The 21,546-nt window shown below is 42.0% G+C and overlaps 1 protein-coding gene across 1 annotated transcript in view; it reads left to right on the top strand.

Annotated features, from left to right (window-relative positions):
- Positions 1-21,546, top strand: part of mocos (molybdenum cofactor sulfurase) — a 542,026-nt gene that overhangs the window by 392,861 nt on the left and 127,619 nt on the right. Inside the window, exon 6 of the mRNA XM_051935533.1 lies at positions 17,706-17,905. Within this exon, the coding sequence (XP_051791493.1) occupies positions 17,706-17,905 (200 nt within the window). The remainder of the gene's footprint in view (positions 1-17,705; positions 17,906-21,546) is intronic.

Genomic DNA, 21,546 nt, shown 5'->3' with positions numbered 1-21,546 from the left:
AATGAGCACGAAAGATGTTAGAGCTCCAAACAGAGGACCACAATAAGTGTTCACATTGGTGATTAGCTGTTTTGGGTGAACAGTGGAAATCAGGGACAGAGTGTGCAGATGGAGTGGCATTTTACTGATTAACCAAGCAAAGAGAAGAATCCCCTGCTGCTGCTAGTCCTAAGCAAAATTCTCTTTACCACAGCAAAAGTCTTCTGAAACTTCTGCAGTTGGCATATAAGGAGGACCAGCTGTGTGTTTCCTTATTGATTCGATACATGATACAATAGCAATAAAATAATTTGTTAGAAAAACATAGAACAGTTTAGGGTTAATTGTGCAATTACTTTATTATAAGATATCCTGAGCTGCATGGCCTTCTAGAACCAATAAAGAAGAGGGTATGAGGCCACTGCGGGCCGAAGGTGTAAAAGCATGAGGTACATCCTATGAGACTGTTGTTATAGGTAATACATTGACTAATGGAAGAATTGAGAAACAAGGTAAGACATAGATGGGATTGGTTAAGGGACCAAAAACTGCCATAGGAAGGGTGTTGACCCCTACTCTTCTATGCCCATTTGGCCCAGAAAGGCCACAGCGAAGTATAAAAAAAGACATAAATACCCATGCAAACTTATTGTCTGGGTTCAATCCCATCTGAAGGTCCTGCTAGACAGACTGTTCAGGTCACTGCGGAACTCAAGAAGGCCTTTCACTTTAACTTTGGGCACACTGGGTGTTTAGCCCAAGGCAAGAAATGCTGCTGTCCATCCAGGTTGTCCAACCATCCATCCATTGTCTCCCGCTTATACGAGGTCGGGTCGCGGGGGCAGCAGCTTGAGCAGAGATGCCCAGACTTCCCTCTCCCCGGCCACCTCTTCCAGCTCCCCCGGGAGAATCCCAAGGCGGTCCCAGGCCAGTCGAGAGACATAGTCCCTCCAGCGTGTCCTGGGTCTTCCCCGGGGCCTCCTCCCGGTTGGACGTGCCCGGAACACCTCACCAGGGAGGCGTCCAGGAGGCATCCCGATCAGATGCCCGAGCCACCTCATCTGACTCCTCTCGATGCGGAGGAGCAGCGGCTCTACTCTGAGCCCCTCCCGGATGACTGAGCTTCTCACCCTATCTTTAAGGGAAAGCCCAGACACCCTGCGGAGGAAACTCATTTCAGCCGCTTGTATTCGCGATCTCGTTCTTTCGGTCACTACCCATAGCTCATGACCATAGGTGAGGGTAGGAACATAGATCGACCGGTAAATTGAGAGCTTTGCCTTGCGGTTCAGATGCCGTACAGATCCGCCTGTCGATCTCACGCTCCATTCTTCCCTCACTCGTGAACAAGACCCCGAGATACTTGAACTCCTCCACTTGGGGCAGGATCTCGCTACCATCCCTGAGAGGGCACTCCACCCTTTTCCGGCTGAGGACCATGGTCTCGGATTTGGAGGTGCTGATTCTCATCCCAGCCGCTTCACACTCGGCTGCGAACCGATCCAGAGAGAGCTGAAGATCACAGCCTGATGAAGCAAACAGGACAACATCATCTGCAAAAAGCAGTGACTCAATCCTGAGCCCACCAAACCGGACCCCCTCAACGCCCTGGCTGCGCCTAGAAATTCTGTCCATAAAAGTTATGAGCAGAATCGGTGACAAAGGGCAGCCCTGGCGGAGTCCAACTCTCACTGGAAACGGGTTCGACTTACTGCCGGCAATGCGGACCAGGCTCTGGCAACCATCCAGGTTGTATAAAAGGTAAATGCCACACCCATGTGTAACTGATCTGCTGTGATTAAAGTCAGTAAAAGATCTAGCAATCTGACACTTATTTCTACCAGTTTAACTAATAATCAAGTTGGGTATATTATAGGTGAAGTGGAGTTCTTCTTAGCCACTAATTGACATCATCCAGTCCTGGTAGAAAACTAGTAAATGGTGGAGGGCAGGTGACCCTGACCAGGAAGAACAGGATGAAGGCTATGAAAACAGAAATGTTTGTGATTTAGAGCCTAGAGAGGCACCAAGAGGATCATATAAGCCCACGTTTGACTCTGGTATGTGATTCTGACTGTGCTCTAGGATTTATACCCAGTGCCCAGTATGAATGACTACTTATATTTAAAATTTGTTGTGTCTTGAACATGCAAGTAAGGCCAGCAGTACCTTCCATGACTACGAAAACCTATCACTCTTGATAAATGCAGTTCCTGGATCTCATTGCCTTAAGGGTGTGAGTTTATATGACTGGGAATCACAGGGGATGATGGATTAAATGACTCAATCCTGACATTTCAAAAATGTTTCAAATTCCCTGTAGTTCCAGGAAATTATCACAAGCTTACCTCATTTTGACAGTCTGCTTGCCAGTTAGTATTAGTGGCTGTATGAATGTTTTTAAGTGTGTTAACATTGTGAGCACCACAGAAGACAGACGGGCATCCTAGCTGGACAATGGCATGACCATACATTAGGTGACAGTGGTCCGCTGGAGACATCCCAGCTTGGACACCCACAGGGTATGTGTGTATGGATGGTACATATGGAGGATGGCAGTGCTGCTGGCCTCCAGCTTCTGCTTGTCCATTCCCTGGCACCTTCCATTTTGTCCAGAGGTCATGCCATCATCCTTGCCAGGATGCCCATCTGTACTCAGTGGCATTCACAATATATAAGAAGAACTAATTGCAATAGCCATATCTGTCTGACTGTTTGTCCACTTGAAACAGCTCGGCCTACTGTTTACCAATTTTGTTAAAATGTGGCACACCTCTGTTCTTTGTCAAGACACTTCAATTTTCATTGAGACTAGGGGGCTCCACCCCCTGCTCGCTTTGCTCGCCTACCCCTGTGTTTGGTTTACCGGATATACAATACAATGCAATTTATTTTTTGTATAGCCCAAAATCACACAAGAATTTCTGCAATGGGCTTTAACAGGCCCTGCCTCCTGACAGCCCCCCAGCCTTGACCCTCTAAAAAGACCAGAAAAAACTCCCAAAAAAAAACCCTTGTAGGGAAAAAAATCAAAGAAACCTTGGGAAAGGCAGTTCAAAGATAGGTAGGTTGGGTGTGCAGTGGGTGTCAAAAAGAAGGGGGTCAATACAATACAGTACAATACATAAAACAGAATAAATCCTCAATACAGTATAAAAATAAAAATTCTAGAAGTACGGAGTAGAATTTCACATTAGATGATATCACATAATATCATTTGGATTTGTTTTAAGTCCTGGAGACCTCATTCATCAAGCTGCCTCCCCCATTTTGCCATTCCACATCTGAAATAGCGCTAATCCGATGAAAGGACCCCTCATTCCCACATCCTCAGTCATCAGGGATGACTTTACCTTAGGCAGGCAATCTACAATTTAAGGAGATTGTTATTTTCTTAGGAATTATTACATATGCATTATTTTCACTTTTACTTTAAAAACTTTTGTAAAAACAATACTTGTCCTTTATTTCTGGCCCCGTGCGTGGTTACATCTCTTTCTTCCCAGACGTATAATACTGCTACTCATGTTGTGAAGGGGGGGGCGGCTGAACACACGCTAAGTATATGCCTTTGGATCATTTGCTGTGTTTTTGCTGCTTGCTAGCTGCCTCTTCTGCTTGTCGCATGTCGTTGTTTTAAGAGCTGGGAGCACATGATGCTTGTCTGCCAAAAGCAATCCAACAACTGCTTGGTTAGATGTCTGTGGACTTGTTTTAAATGTTGGCTCACTGCCTGGTCTCGCGGGACATTGTAAAAACAATACTTGTCCTTTATATCCGGCCCCGGGTGTGGTTAAATTCTTTCTTGCAGGATGTATAACGCTGCTCGCGTTGTCATGGGGGAAGCTGCTGTTGCGCTGCCCTTCGATCATTTTAAAGCCTGTACAGCCGCTGTCCTTTTTTCTACGGCCCTGTTACAATCACTTGGCACCAAGTCTCATGTTTAAGGTCCCCGCAAGATGCACCGTGGCAAGTCTCTTTTGTCTCACGGGTCTTTAAAATGTCTTCCAAGAACATCCGAGAAGATCACGTATCGTCGCATTGCTTTTGCTTTCCAGGATTTTTTTTTATAATAGAGAGATATCTCGAACAGATCATGCTACACAGTTTTGAAATTTCAAAATATCCCATTGAAAGCCATTGGTGAATCTGCTAACTTGTCTATGCTAAAACAAAGAAACATTTTGTGTGAATTATTTAAGTTAATGTTTTAACTTTACCTTACCTTTACCTTTATACCAGCTTATATATTTTGCATATTTTCCTCTTTTTCACCTCTGATAAGCCACTATTGATGGCAAGCAGATCCACAGTACAAGTTAATGAAACACCAGCGTACGTGGGGTAGGAACTTGCTGTCATGAGATGTTTCTGTGTGTTTTTTTTGTTAATTTCAGTCTAGCTTTTGTCCATTTCACTGTAGAGAGACAGCCCTGGTTAAAACCACCAATGACCTCCTGATGGCAGCTGACTCTGGGCTTTTAGCCATACTTGTGCTCCTTAATCTGAGCTCTGCCTTCGATGCAATCTCTCATGATATTCTTCTTGAGAGATTAAAATCGATTGGTATTATTGGCACTCCACATGCCTGGTTTAAGTCATATCTCTCTGATCGTATACAGTTTGTACAGTTAAAAAATTTCAGATCACAAGTTTGCCCAGTTGTTAGTGGTGTTCCCCAGGGCTCTGTCTTGGGCCCCCTTCTATTTATTATTTATCTTCTGCCCCTTGGTCATATCTTAAGGAAATTTAATATTCATTTTCACTGTTATGCTGATGACACCCAACTCTATCTGTCTACTAAACATGATTCCACTCTTCCACCTTCTTCCCTGACTGACTGTCTGCAGGAAGTTAAATCATGGCCGTCTGCTAATTTTCTTAAATTAAAGAGTGATAAAACAGAGGTTCTTCAGGGATGAGCTAAATCTGTTTTAGACAGTAAATGTGATAATATTTCATTGACTATTGATAATTCTCTAATCTCTTCTTCCTCCCAGGTTAAGAGCTTAGGTGTTATTTTCGATAATACCTTAAAATTCGAGGCACATATTAATAATGTCACTCGGTCTGCATATTTCCATCTATGTAATATCAGCTGTTTACGTTTATCTCTTTCAGTTACCAGCACTGCTATTCTTGTTCATGCTCTGGTTACATCTCGTATTGATTATTGTAATTCTATCCTTTCTGGTCTTCCTCACAAACTCCTTTACCAGCTCCAGCTGGTTCAGAATGCTGTAGCTTGTATTATTACCAGAACCTCTTTCATAGAACACATTACTCCTGTCCTTCAACAGCTTCACTGGCTTCCTGTTAAATATCGCATTGATTTTAAGATTCTGCTTATTACTTACAAGACGCTTCATAATCTGGTACCTCCTTATCTTTCTGATCTTCTTCACATCTTCATTCCTTCTCGTATCCTTAGATCTTCTTCTTCTATCGATCTTATTATAACTCCTGCTCACCTGACTACCATGGGGTTTAGAGCTTTCAGTCGAGTGGCCCCTCGCCTCTGGAACATTCTCCCAAAAAACATTTGTAATATTGACTCTCTTCCTACCTTTAAATCTCATTTTACAACGCATCATTTTAAGCTGGTTTATTCTGTCTGATAATTTTAGCAGATAAATTAAAATTTAATTTTATTATTGTATTTATTCTGGTTTTATTGTACTGTAATGTTTTATTAATTTTATGTTGTGACTGTTGTTATTAATGTACTCTGTAAGGTGTCCTTGTGTGCCTTGAAAGGTGCCTATAAATAAAATAAATTATTATTATAATTATTAATCCTGCATCTGCAAGTCCAGCTAAGCGCACACAGAAACCTGCATTAGGAAATTGTTTCTGCTTTGTGAAGTCTTTCCTGAGAGCTAGTGAATCAACATCTCACACCTTACAGTTCTCTAAGTCATAACAAGTAAGTTCAATGATCTTTCTAACCGTAAAAGTATAAAATGCAAACAGGTAAAACAAAAAGATTATCTAGATATGAAAGAAACACCCTGTGGCGTGTAAGATGTTAAGCACAGAATAAATAAACGTTTGTTCAGTATGTACCTTTGAATAAACCAACACCACAGCTCCATTATCTGCAGATTATAATGATTCACTGTTTTACAAACCTTATAATTTACCATCAGATTGCCACATTTACCTGATATTTATAATGATCAGTCACTGCAATAAAGTTTGCCTTTGATGTCTGTTATTCTCAACTATTTGTCACTAAATTAAATTGCTTTGCAAGTTCCACTACATGAAAATTACTATAGCCAGACATGTTCAAGCAAAGAAGGAATTAATTAAAAAGGGAAAGTTTTTTTTTAGTTTATGTTAATTGGCAATTGCAAATTGTTACTGAGTGTGAATACGGTGTGTGTGTGTGTGTGAGAGTGGTCCCCCTTATGAACTAGAGTCCTGTCCAGGCCTGTTTTCACCCTTCTGCTCAACCCTGGTGAAAAAGTCTGTGGCCCAGGACTGGGTTTTAGAACTGCTCTTCTGAACTTAGTCCATTGATGGCTACAGTGTATGCCTGCATAGCCCTCATGTGTACATTTTCTAACTTGTTTAGATATGGTGAGTTTAGCCACAGTCTTAGGTCATCTTCTTTCAATTCTGTTATGGTATGACAAACATCTCAATTCTAGAGCATGTCACGCACGAGCGCTTTTGAGCAGCTTAAGGACCCGATTTGCACAGCGACAAGTCCGGCCGGGGGACAACGGCAGCGTGCTAACCTCTCTCTTTGTTTCTTCAGAAAGACCAAGACACCGCCGCCGTAAAGACCGCCCAGATGACTTAAAGAGATGCACACTTCCGGGTTCCTTTCTTCCCTCTGCTTCCCCATTGATGACATCAGACTCCCATGCACCACCACGACTCTCCCAGCATTCCATGTTCTAATTTCCGGGCCTTCCCTATAAACTGTCCTTCTTCCTACCCTTCAATGTCTTTTGAGTTTTTGTAAAACGATTGACCAATTTTTTTGTTACAGTATATGGGGCTAAAACCCCAAACCTTTATGAGTGTCTTATCTCGTTATTACAAGCAGCACTTTATTATCATACTATTACCCTTGAACAACCCAAATTCATTACCAGATTGGTCAACTCTTGCACCTTAAGAATAACACGCACATACATAGATATACAGACATACACACAGACCCAAACCTCATAAGTGCCGCATGAATGACGCATACACTGCCCGTCACTGCCTAGCACTTTGAGAGACTTACTTATCGTTGGCACGAACTTCGTACAATGTCTTAGATATATCTCAGACCTAAATATCACTCTGGTCTTCTAGAATATATTTAAACATAGAAAGGCTCAACATCCTTGGCTAAGGGACATTTATCAACCAATGATGTCTTACTTTATCCATACTGTTCCTTCTGTTGGATGGAGCTCCCCTCCTCAGCCTGATAAATCTTGCAGATCAGAGCATGTGGCAAAATCCAAACATTCCAGTTGCTCTTAATATTTATTTTATTACTTCAATTGCTCTAGATATAAAGACAAAGTATAGAAAGGATGCTTGGTATTTGTTAAAGAATAATAATAATACTAGTAGTAGAAAGTACAAAAGAAAATATAAATAGCAAAGTCTAGATATAATCTTTAGAAAAGGCTTACGGATAATGTCAAGGATTGGAAGTTTGTCATGGTGTGACTTTTGATCTATCAATCGGTATTCATGAGATACGTTAGTTGATGATCAGCTGAAATGGTTGCACGTTGCCTTCACCCTCTTCTGACCTCCTTTTTGTTTTGCTGTTTCTTCTTCTCTCCTCTCCTCAGCCTGATCCATCGGACAAGCCATATTTATATTAAAATTCCACATCTTCATGATATGTGATATGGACTTTGTGATATGGCATTGTGACATGGGCTTTTACAGACCTTTGATTGGCTAGCTGTTAAAGTTCTGTTTCCAAGTGATAAGATCATCAACACAGCCTGAGGCAAACCGTTGAAATAGATGTTTTAAGGTGATAAATTACTGGTACTGTCAGTCAAGTTGTCTGTCTGAGCAAAATATAATGAAAATATAGGCATCTGTTATTTAAAAAAAATGCAGATCTCACACACCTGGACAGTCACAGTTGATATTCTACGGTTTGGGAACTTCAGTGTCTCTGACCATAAGGACCTACAACAGATAGTGCACACTGCAGAAAAAAATTTTGGGTCCTCTCTGCCCTCCATTGAAGACATCTTTGTAAAGCCTTGTATCTGTAAAGCTTAGAGCAGGGGTCGGGAACCTTTTTGGCTGAGAGAGCCATGAACGCCACATATTTTAAAATGTAATTCCGTGAGAGCCATACAATATGTTTAAAACTAAATACAAGTAAATGTGTGCATTTTATGTAAGACCAACACTTTTAAAGTACAATAAGTCTCTGAATTCGTTTTAATAACGTTGTTATGCTGTTGCTAACCAATGATGAATAAAGTACTTCTTACCATTATGCGACTTCTGGTGCTGCATGGTTTTGCTGATGGCTTTGTAGTCTGATTGATACGTGGTGAGGTTAAGCTTCATGCAGGCGTTGAGACTTCCATCCGTTAAACGTGATTGTAGGTTGGTCTTAATGTTCTTTAGATGTGAGAAAGACTGCTCACATGCATACGTAGAGGCAAACATTGTCAGTACAGCAATACTCACACGCTGCAGTGTGTGGTATGTGACGGGAAGCGCATTCCAAGTTTTGACAATCAGCTGGTCCATGGGTTGAAGTTTTTTCATTTCTCCCTACTTGTGTTTGCTCGCCAACTCTGCTTGCTGTCGTGCAAGTTTTTCCAAATCAACATTCAGTGACTTGAACTTATTCACCCACATGTCTGAGGCCTTCAGGTCAGCAGCTTGTAGCTCAAAATCTCTGACGGAGACACCGGGGATGTAACTCAGGTCGGCGCTGTCCACTGCACACTCGTGTGGATGGGTGATGAACTTAAAAAGACGAGTGCGCTCACGAAATTCTCAAAAAAGCACGCTTTGAATGACTGCAGGAGATTAGATGTGAAGCCCGCTAGCTGCTGAAGATCAAGATGTTGAGCAGGGTCACTTGCTGTGCATGCATCTTTAAACTCTCCCAGTTTTTCAAAGTGTAGTAAACGACCTGTTTCAATGTCAGCGACGAAGAGTTCTAGCTTGTTTTCAAATGCAAACACTGCTTGTTGAAGGGATAAGACTGTATTTCCAATGCCTTGCATTTTCACATTGAGCTGGTTCAGATGTTCAGTCATGTCCACGAGATAGTAGAACTTCAGGAACCACTCAGTGTTAGCTAACTCAGGATGCTCGACGTTTTTCATTTCAAGAAATGTCCGGATTTCGCTCAGACAAGCCGCGAAACGGCTGAGCACCTTCCCTCTTGACAACAAACGCACATTGCTGTGCAGAAGCAGACCAGGATAATTATTCCCAACTTCTTCCAGCAGTGTTTTAAACTGGCAATCATTTAAAGCTCGGGCAACAATGAAGTTGACCACTCGAATGACCAGCGACATCACCTCACCAAGCGGCTCGCCACACATCTAAGCACAAAGCGCCTCCTGATGTAGGATGCAGTGAAAACTTAGGATGGGTCTCTTTTAATGTTCACGAAGAACCGCTACAAATCCTCTGTTTTTCCCCACCATGCACGGAGCATCATCAGTACACACCGAAATAAGTTTATCCATCTGTAGATTTTTTTCTTTAGCGAGCTCAGTGAAAGACTTGAATAAATCCTCCCCTCTTGTTGTCCCTTTCATAGGCAAAACAGCAAGACTTTCCTCACGTAGTCTGTCACCGACAGCATACCTTGCAATCACGCTGAACTGGGATAAATGGCTTACGTCTGTTGACTCATCCAAAGCGAGAGAAAAGAATGGTGCTGCATTTATGTCCTTCACTTGTGTTGCCTCAATTTGATTTGCCATCATGATGGTACGATCGTGAACAGTTCTTGCCGACAGAGGCATGTCTTTTATTCGTTTGATTATCTTGTCTTTATTCGAAAAGTCGTCAAAAAGTTCATTGGCAACATCAAGCATGAATGTTTTGGCATACTCCCCATCTGTGAACGGCTTTCCGTTTCTCACAATTGCTAAAGCACCAGCAAAGCTAGCCGAATTCCAGTCACCTTGTTGGTTCCAAACACGGAGTTGCTGCTGACTAGCTTGCACTCTGCACAGTAGCTCTTGACATGCTTTCTTCCTGCTGTCCCCCGCAGGATATTTCAATGCAAATGTAGTATGGCATGTGTCGAAGTGCCGCTTTATATTTGACCGTTTCATCGATGCATTTTTATCATTGCATATTAGACACACTGCAGAACCTGCTCTCTCCACAAAGGCGAATTCCTCTGTCCATTCCTGTTGAAAAATACGATACTCCTCATCTTTTTTTCTTTTAGCCATCTTCTTCGATAAAAGGGTTTCTGAAATTAGCTAGCTGACTACTTGATTAAAAGGAGGGAAGTTTACTTCCTGACCTCACAATGACCCGTGTACATTACGCATTATCCAATAAAAATTTGGTGTTGTCCCGGAGGACAGCTGTGACTGGCTCCAGCCACCCGCAACCATGAACATGAGCGGTAGGAAATGAATGGATTGAAATACATGACAATGTTTTATATTTTTAACGTTATTATTTTTTTATTAAAGAGCCACATCTGGCTCGCAAGCCATAGGTTCCCGACCCCTGGCTTAGAGCATTGTGAAGGACCGCTCCCACCCCTCCCACATTCTCTTTGTCCCACTTCCACTGTAGCACCCTAACCAGTTTTACCAGGTTCTGCAACAACTTCTACCCTTTGGATCTCCCGGATTCTGAACTCTGTGATGCCCCACTGAGCCTCAGATTTGTGCCTAGTAGTGAATTTATATGCAGTAGATAGATAGATAGATAGATAGATAGATAGATAGATAGATAGATAGATAGATAGATAGATAGATAGATAGATAGATAGATAGATAGATAGATAGATAGATAGATAGTGAATTTCCCAATGGGAAATTCACATTCTTCAGCAGCAGCATACTGAGTACATTTGTTACATTTATTACTAATTATTTATTTTTGTCTATTTCAAATTATTATTATCTATTCACTTAGTTATCTTTATTTTTAACTCGTTGTATAGTACATTGTTTCACTTATCTTGTACTTTTCCTGTCTTTATGTATATTTTGCATGATGAGTTATGGGGAACATTCTTCTGTGCCACTGTATGCTGCAATACTGTGTATGAATGGTATGACAATAAACTTGACTTTACTTGACAAACCTCACTTCTCTTCTTTACTCGTGGTCACATTGTATTCTTTGCATTTTTTCTTAGAGATTAGTTAGTTGTCAACTCTCACGTACATAATTGCCCCCCTCTATGACTAGTGACCAAATCCAACCTGTTTTACTTCATCATAGCAAGCCGTACAGAACTATGTCTGGGTTCCTGGGGTTGTCACACTACACAACCACCGGTCACATGAGTGTGCTATGAGTGTCCATAACTCACTAAATGAAGGCTGTAACTCCAAATCATTTAAAACTTAAGTTAGATCCTGCGGTGGGTTGGCACCCTGCCCGGGATTGGTTCCTGCCTTGTGCCCTGTGTTAGCTGGGATTGGCTCCAGCAGACCCCTGTGACCCTGTGTCCGGATTCAGAGGGTTGGAAAATTGATGGATGGACTTAAGTTAGAACAAAGGCTCAATCATTAAGATCTGGAGAAGGATAAATGGAGGTGAGATATCACCATTTTTATTTTTGTCTTAATTTTGTAGATTATAATAATAATAATAATAATACATTTTATTTATAGGGGCACTTTACATTAGCAGTAAATCTCAAAGTGCAACATAAAAAATTTAAATAAAGGCAAAGCAAGATAAAAACAGAGATAAAACAACAATAATTAGAGCATTCTTGTTAATAAGCTTTCCTAAATAGAAAAGTCTTTAGCTGTTTTTTTAAAACAGCCCACAATCTGCTGTGTTCTTAGGCTCTCTGGTAGGGCATTCCAGAGCTGTGGAGCAGCGGCTGCAAAGGCTCGGTCTCCCATTGTATGAAGTTTGGTCACAGGGGGGCGAAGGCGGTAGGTATTTGTAAAACGGAGGTTTCTTGTAGTGGATTTTAGTATAAGGAGTTCTTTAAGATATTGTGGAGCATTTCCATGGATACACTGGTGAGTAAACAAACAGAGTTTGTATTCAATACGGAGGTGAATAAGGAGCCAATGAAGTGATCGAAGAATTTGTGAAATGTGTTCATATTTCCGCACCCTCATCAGGATTCTTGCAGCACTATTTTGAATTTGTTGGAGCTTTTGAAGGCTCTTTTTGGGTATCTTTTTGGGCGGAGTGGTGGCTCTGAGGCTAGAGATCTGCACTGGCAATCGGAAGGTTGCCGGTTCGAATCCCGTCAATGCCAATAGGGACTCTGCTCTGTAAGGCCCTTAACCTGCAATTGCTGAGCGCTTTGAGTAGTGAGAACAGTGCTATATAAATGCAAAAAATTATTATTATTATTATCCCAATGAGGAGTGCATTACAATAATACAGTCTGGATGAGACAAAGGCATGAGTCAGCTTTTCAGCATCGCAGAGGGCGAGGTAGGGACGGAGTTTGGCTATGTTTCAGAGATGAAGGAATGCAATTTTACAAAGGTGATGGATATGTGTATCAAATGACAGATGGGAGTCTAACTTGACACCCAGATTTGTAACAGAAGGGTAGAGGGTAATGGTATGGTGAGAAAAAGAAATACAATTTACAGAGGAACGAAGTTGATAGGGGGTGCCAATTAAAAGAGCTTCAGTTTTAGTGCTGTTCAGCTTGAGGACGTTCTTGGACATCCAGGCCTCAATCTCATCCAAGCAAGAGGAAAAAGTTGATGGAGGTGTAAGAGAAGTCGAATCCAGTCTCATCGGAGCTGCGTATCATTGGCATAGCAATGGAATGAAACTCCATGCTTGCGGAAGATGTGACCCAGGGGTAGCATATAGATATTAAAAAGGGTCGGCCCAAGGACTGATCCTTGTGGGACTCCACAGGTGACACTGTGGGTATGAGATTTAGCATCCCCCAAGGCCACATACTCAGCCCTGTCTGTAAGATAGGACTCGAACTACTCGAAAGCAATGTCAGAAAGTCCAATTGTATAGTGAAGAAGATGAAGGAGAATATTATGATCTATCGTAACAAATGCAGCTGTAAGGTCCAGGAGGATAAGGAGTGATGGAGAGCCCTGATCAGCAGCCATCAGATTATGGGCCTATTTGATCTCCTCCTTACAAGTCATTGATGCATAAAGAGCTCCCTCCATTAAAATCTATCCATCTGTTTTCCAAGCAAACACACCTAGGTCTTCGGTGTTTTTTTAAAGTGAATCAGCATGTGGTGCAGATGCTAAGTCCCACCACCATAAACTGACACAATCTTATGGCAACATAAAATTACTCTTTGAGATAAAATATACGTTGAAATCCTTTCACATAGATAAAAAACAAATTTTAAACATTAAGCCTACATCTAAAACTGGGGATGATCACAAGAACTGTCAGACTGAGGTGTTGAAACCCACAGAGTCACAAATAGACAATCAGTAAAGGGAAGCCTTGCTGTGGAGCTTCATTTCCTCAGGCTGCCCATCACCTGGCGAGTGATTGTCAGCGCTTATTTTATTTGTCTTTTTTCCCCTACTGAAGACCTAATAATGTGTCACATTTTGGAACATCAATAATTTGTAGTCCTGAGTGTTTTGTGCAATTTACTTAGTGATTCTGTGTGGCAATGCAGTCAGTGCTCATTTATTGGCACTGCTCTAAGATAGTAATTTTACGTTTATAAATGTATAACAATTAGTGAGGCCAGACTATCCCAGAACCAGTAAGAGACTTTGGTTAGTTTTAGTGGTTTTGGTGCTGCTTTGGCAGTCAGGCCAACCAAGAATCACAATGAATCATATGTCTAATTACATTTTTTTAGATTTCTAAATGCACAGCTTTAATCCTGGTATTAAAATGTATGCCTTAACCTATACTCAGCCCTGCAAGCAGGTCCTCCAACTTGCGAGGGAAAATTTAGGGGTTGATGGCAGGATTGGCCCTCCAGCCACTGTAAATAAAATCTCACAGTTTTTCACTCCATTTCATCTAATGTGGTGCTGAGGTGTCACCCATTGCACAGCTGCACTCAGATCCTAATTTGGGATACTGAGGTGGTTCGTCATGTGGTGGGTGCGGCAACATGTTGTATCAGTGGGCATTTCCTTGGCCTGGTCCAGCCACTTGGGGCCTCAACAGTGAGGATCCTGTGAGCTGGATCACCCTTGGGGAATCGTGCCACATGGCCATAGTGCCATAACTGACGCTCCCTCACAATGCAGGTAATGTGCCTCATTTGGGACTCCATAAGCTACCGCTCATTTGACACAAATGTCAAACCAACAGTACCCAAGTATTTTCCAGAGAGACACAGTATGAAAGGAGTGTAGCCTTCATCTCAGGTCACTGGATAACATCCATGTCACGCAACCATATATAACAAAACAGGAAGCACCAGGACTCTAAAGACTTGGACCTTCGTCCTTTTGCATAGATATCAGGAGCGCCACACACCCCTTTCCAGTGACATCATGAGCCCCCATGCTGTCCCAATCCATCTACTGACTTCATAGGAAGAGTCACCAGAGACATGAATGTCACTGCCGCAGTAAGTAAAACTCTCGACAAGGTCGACACTCTCTCCGCAGACAGACACACTGCTGATGGCTGTGCCCAAGAGGTCATTAAAACCCTGGATCTTGGTTTTCATCCAGGACACTCACAAACCCAGACACTCAGACTCCTCGCTCAGTCTCTCAAAAGCCCCAATCGGAGCCTCCATTGACTCCGCAAAGATCACAGCACCGTCAGCAAAGTCAAGATCAGTGAATCTTTCTTCGCCAACATTTACCCCACAGCCGCTGGACCACACATCCCTGCCCAACACCCAGTCCATGCAAGCATTGAACAGAGTAGGAACAGAACCCCGGAATCAACTGGGAAAAACACAGAGGTCCTGCCTCCACTCTGCACAGAACTCACAGTACCAGTGTACAGGCCGGCCATGATATTCAGCAACCTCAAGGGGATCCCGCGAACCCTCAGGATGTCCCACAGGGCAGCTTGATCAAATGAGTCAAACGCTTTACGAAAATCAACAAAGGCTGCAAAGAAACTCAACCTCGCTCTCTCTATATATATATATTTCACTCATGTTAACACTAATTAGACATATAACAACTCCACAGCTGTAAGAACGAGGTAGGAAGACATCCAATGCAGCTACTCAGATCATTAGTAACACTGCCAGCTTGTGCTCACTTTGAGTTTATTGTTAGTGGTTTGAATCCCATGGACTGGTCTGCTTTGCTTTATGATATAACTGATAGTTTGATGTGCTTAATAGTAGTTATGGGAACTGACTAGATTGGGGTAAGCCTCTTCTGGGAAGATCAGTGAAGGTCCTGGCCAGCTTTTGTGGCTCTTTTTGGAGACCTTATTTTGTCATTATTGACTGTAGATAGATGGGAAAAATTGCAAATGTATCCGTTTAAAGTTAAATATACAGCACAATAAAGTTTGCAGAAAATGAACACTTTCTGAAAATTAACACTTTCTGAAAGCACTGTATAAGCTATGGTACATTGTAGGCAACGCATTATGCACATCAAACTGTCAGTGGCATTAAAAAAACCAAAGCAGACCAGCTCAAAGGATGCAAACAACTAACATAAACTCAAAGTCAACACCAGTCAAAGATGCTACTAACAGGGCCCATGGGAGTAGCATGTTTTATGATCTGAAGTTCCAAACATGGTAAAACGGTGTGAGGCCCCCAAAATGAGTTACAAAAGCTGCCCAGAAGAGGTTCACCCTAATTCATTTAGTCCCCCTAACTACTACCTGCTGGCTTTGACCTACAGAAATCCAAAAATAAGGAGCTGGATTTAAATGTTAAAACTAGTCCCCAAAATATAACTGAAAAGTGCCCCACAATGGAGACTCTGGCATGTAGGGACATATTAAACAAAGTATCTTTACAAATTGGGAGTTTATTCACAAAAATAGGAAAAATTAACAGACATGCCCCAAAGAACATAAATAAGCAAAAAACATTACAATCCACAGCAACCAAATCCCAAAACACAATGAAGACAGTCCCTTGTGGTGACCTTTTGAGGAACCACCCACAAAACATAAGGAACATAAAAAGGTATGAAAACATAAAGAATAATGCAAATCATTTAAAAAGCAATAATAAAACCTGTCCAAATAAATAGAATATGTACAACAAAGTCATCAATCAAGAATTTGAACCCCAGCCAGGAGAGGAACCCTGACTGAAATATAACATAAAGATTCTTAGTGACACATATTCTAATTCTTAGAGGTACTTAATGTAATCCAGTCACAGGTTTTAACTTTACTTATTGCTCATAGGGCATTTTTGTGTTCAAAAGAAAAAAATAATCTAAAAAACACAAATGAGTTCCAATACAAAATTCCCAAAGGGTTGAGGATCACTGTCAACCCCTGGCTTGTAGAGAAAGGCCTCCAGAAATCCTTGTAAGAGAATTTACTGAATGGAAAGAAAAAATATAGCAAATGGTTCAAAAGAATAAAAGAATCTAAAAAACACAAGTGAGTTCTAATACAAAATCCTCAAAAATAGCTCAAGGGACATTACCAAAATGTCAAGAAACCGAACAAATGTTGAAAAAATAGCACAATACTCACAAGAAACACCAAAATCCACCAGAATGCATTTGAATGAACCACATTGGACTTCAATACCCAGCTTGCCTTTACAGGATTGCGGCAGTCCCTTGAATGTTACAGCTAGGTGGCCCCGCTTCTTAAGGATCTACTTACAAAACATTAGGAACATAACAGAATTCCAAGACACACATAGGTATAAAATAATCACCAAGTAGAATAAAATCAACAGATTATGCTTAATTAAACCAATGATAAATGAAGAGAACAATATAATAAAATGAAAAAATGAATGATAATGAAAAAAGGATCATTAAAGATAAAAGATGCACTTTAACATAAGCAAGGGGAGGAACCCTGGCTTGACCATAACATGTGGCGGCTTTTCTGGGAGGCTTCACATCCCTTTTTGCCATGTTTCTGTCTCAAACACCCAACACTATGTCTGTTGTTAACAGAATTTATGTGATTGCTGATCAAACGCAGTCACCGATGCACATCTAGCAAGGTTTGCAACAACATGCACAGTGTAATATGTGCATAAGCTACCTGAAAGAAAAAATAGTCACCTTAATTGAGGCAGATAGATGGGAATGTCACAGAAAATATGAGATGTCTGATAACTCTAATAATAATTCTTTTATTACTATTAACTAGAAGTTAAAGATGATTAAGAAGTTTGATGTACAATGTACATGGTATCTGTTTATATAACCATTAGTTAAACTGTCTTCATGCCCCCAGATTGAAAGTTAAAGTGAATTGCCTTAGATATGGCTGGTGTGGTGATGTAGCAGTTCATTTGTCTACTGCATGAGAGTGCTGACTTCAACCTACAGAAGCCTGGCTTTAAACGTTTTTATTTCTGTAATATTCTTTAACCCCTTGAAAGATATTTTATAAGAGTATAACTACCTGTCCGTTCTATTATTCATGCTGATATATTTTGTTTATATCCTCAGGAGGCATGCAAAATATTCAGCGGCATACGTTTGGATTGGCACGTTATGCCTATGTGATCCTAGCAGCCCTGCAGCATGCGAATGGAAAGCCAGTGGTCCGTATCTACAGTGACACTGAGTTTGAAGACCCTAGCACTCAAGGCGCCATCATAAATTTTAATATATTGGATGACAATGGGAATATTATCGGATATTCACAGGTATGTAGGATGGGCAAAAGAGAAACCCTAAGTGCTGACAGTACAAAGGGGTGAGCAAATAATCTGACTGTAGAGATTCCCCAGAGATGTGCGCATGGAGAAGTGACAGGTTGTCAGCCAGACAGTCAAGGGGTCAGGCTGACTGAACAGAAACACACATGAGACTGATGTTTACAATTTCCTCCCAGCAGGCAGCACCCCGCTCTGAATTCAATTCACTTGAATGGCTTGAATGGAAAAAATGGAATTATATCAAGCAATTATCAAGTCAATCTGGTTCTTGTTTATTTTAACAGCCCATTCTAAGAAAACTGCCAATGGAGTTTTATGATGTGAGGCTACAAATATTAACGTGATTATAATAGCCATCTCTGTCACCATGTGTAGTAAGCACAAAAGGCAATTAAAAATAGGCATGAGTCTACACTGAACAGCTTGGATTTATTTACTTTAAGTCATATACTGTAGCACCTTTTCTGTCCAGATCAGAAGATTAACTTACAAAAGTTATACATTCCAATAACTGAAAATCCACTTATGACACTTATGATCTAATCTCTTCTAACTCTCTATTTCCATTTCTGCGGTATTGTCTCCATAGATCTGTCCATAAAATGTAATTTGGTTGTCACATTCACATCATTGCTGATGACTTGCCACTGTACAATTTGGTCTTTCAGACTGCAGTTCTTGTATTTGATTCTTTCATAATATATTCTGCTACATGAACAGCAGGGATGCTGTGCAGCCTACCAGGTCTTACAGTCAATTGGATTTATGTCAGTGGGTTCATGCCATAACATTTGAAGACCATTTTCTGTATCCAATGAATGTCCTGTCATTTATCCTGTATTTAAATTATATTTAAATCTACATTGTTACGTTAGGTGTATATCTCTTATATTTTAGAGTGTGTGAGGTGCAAATGAAAGAGAGGAGAACCCAAGCTGAGTCATATAGTTAACTGCCAGTGTCTAAAACAAAGAACAAATGAGCATGCAGAAATCAGGCACAATATATTCCTGTTTAGCCTCGGTGGCTTCTGGAAACTTTGGACTCTCTTTAGCAGGTGTGGGTCACAGAGCTCCATCATAGAGGACTGTGGTCCTCAGACTTTATTTATTTATGTTCTTTATTTCGCCTTATACAATTTCTTGTATTAGGAATTTGTTAGTTTTCACATACCCCTTGGTCAGAGCGCAGGGTCAGCCATTGTACAGCGCCCCTGGAGCAATTACAGGTTAAGGGTCTTGCTCAAGGGCCCAGCAGAGTAGGATCTCCTTTGGCAGTGACGGGGATTCGAACCAGAAACCTTCTGGATACCAGCACAGATCCTTAGCCTCAGAGCCACCACTCTGAGACAGAGACACCATCTTACAGGAACCCTCAAATTTATGTCATCCCAACTGGAAGAAGTGTGGTTTAGTTGAGCAGGCGCATGGCTGAGGTGCCCTCACTGGGCGGCTTCTTCGATGGTATTGCTAGTGTGCTACCCTAACTTGTCCCAGTGGCATATTGCATACCTTGTACAAGCCTGGAAGGTGATCCTCAGGCACCATTGCATGACAAGTGCTTTTTAAAGACCCCAGAATAGGGGCATGCTGCACAGTACAGGTGTAGACAACCTTTGCAAAATAACATTTCATAAGGCCACAAGTCCATACACTTACTGGCAACAGTCTGGAGTATTTCTATGGAGACAGCCATATTGTGTTTATGATAACAACATCTGTTCCCAGTCATGTGGACATGGTGTGTAGTATCATCATACTGGAATATTCACGGTGGGCCATGCCAGAATTTTTCTTTCATATTTGCAAACTGTTCTAACATTAACATTAATTTACCTCATGAATATCTGTTCCTTTTCTGTTAATGATTAGTGAGACACACACCTTTCATGTCACACAAAATCAATCCAACAATTGGATGCTGGTGCCTGGCCTTGTTATGGCTGAGCCTGACTAATGAAAAGAGGAAAGTATTCAGGACCACCACATGCCGTGGTGTTTGAAAGCACTCACCTGGTAACCAACAGCATCTTGACAACCGACAATTAACGGTGCAACTGTAATATAGCGGGTCCACGGCTCAGAAAAAGTGACAGTTTAAATAAATAATTGGAGATGCTCACGCTGGGGAGTGGAGCAGGTGTGAGCAAACTGCGGAGTAGATGGCTCGTCTCCGGGTTGGTGCGATTGTCTCATGTGATGGAAACCGGGGCATCAGCGAGCCCCAGATCCCCAGCATGAACACGCATAGAGTCCCTGGTTCAAACTAAAGTGTGCTTATTACACCAAAATACACAATACCTCCACAAAATTACATAAAAACACAGGTTTCTCTCTCCACGATCCAATTCTTCTCCACAATTCTTCTCACCACCGCACCACCCTCCTCCAGTTGAGTGTTGCCCTACGTCCTCCCAGCTCCGACTTGCCTGGAGAAGGGAGTGCAGTCCCTTTTATTAAGGACCCGGGAGTACTTCCAGTACCAGAGCCACTGCCCGAAGGAAGTACTTCTGGGTCATACAGAAGTCCCATTTTAGGGAGCGTATATCCCGAAAGCACCCCTTGTGGCACCCATGGTCCCCGGCAGCGCTGTATTCCTGGACTACATCTCCCAGCATTCCCTACTGGTTCCCAAATGAGTGCCAATATGGAGGGATGCTGCTATCTCCTGTTCTGGGGGAATAAAAAGTCACCAGCAATATCGTCTACGTCTGGTGGGCTGTCTGTCAATTTCCTCCGGTCGTTACTTCCAGGTGGCTCCTTCTTTCCACTTGGTCTGGATGCCCATCTGTCTGCTCGGAGCCTCCCGTCCAGTTAGGGATGCCCATCCATCCTGTGTGGCATTTACTTTCAATATCAGCCTCGGGCACCAATAAGGCGATTGCACCTGCAACCGCTCCCCAGCATATCAAATGGGAGGGTAAGATCAGAAAAACAAGCAAGGAAAAGAACAAGAAACAAATGGAGGTTAAAGTAGGGAGGGTGAAGCAGACAGGAAACAGGGAAGAGCTGGTGCAGCAGTGAGGAGGCAGACAGCCAGAAGAAGGAGAGTGCCAAGAGGACAGCAAGCAGCTGACGTTCAGCGTTGCGCTGATGGTTCAATCCAGCTGAGCAACTTAAGGGACCGGGACTGACCAGGAGGAGTTGGCTCCACGTAAGTTGGGAAAGGCAGCGGGAGTCTGTGACAGAGACTCAAACGGGGCACCTTTCCTTGGTCTATGGGAGGGAAGGACCGGAGCCTTGGTCCAGATTAGGAGCCCTACTGTGTGGCCATGGAAGCAGCAGGGACCCGGACCTGTGGGCCACAGAAGAAAGAAGGCTGAGTCTGTTGGGTAGGCAGCTCCTCAGCTATAAGATCCAGAAGGATAAGCTGGGGAGACGGAGGTTTTAATGGACTGCACCAGGGCATGAACTGTACTGTTGGTTTTAACTTCATTTTTAAAGGAATATTTATTTGACAAATTTTAACCTCCACTTGCACTTTGTTTTTATGGATTATTTTTATTGAACTTAGCATTGCACTTTAATGGGCATTGATTGTTTTTGCTTTTTAAATAAAAGCACTAGAGCACTTTCTCACCATCCCCTTGCTTGGTGTGTGTTTGTCCTCATCTAGCCAGGCTCATCCCA

The sequence above is a fragment of the Erpetoichthys calabaricus genome, chromosome 13, assembly GCF_900747795.2.
Source record: "Erpetoichthys calabaricus chromosome 13, fErpCal1.3, whole genome shotgun sequence".
Lineage (NCBI taxonomy): Eukaryota > Metazoa > Chordata > Cladistia > Polypteriformes > Polypteridae > Erpetoichthys > Erpetoichthys calabaricus.
Note: the sequence above shows the minus strand (reverse complement) of the source record. Positions and strands in the feature narration are given on the sequence as shown.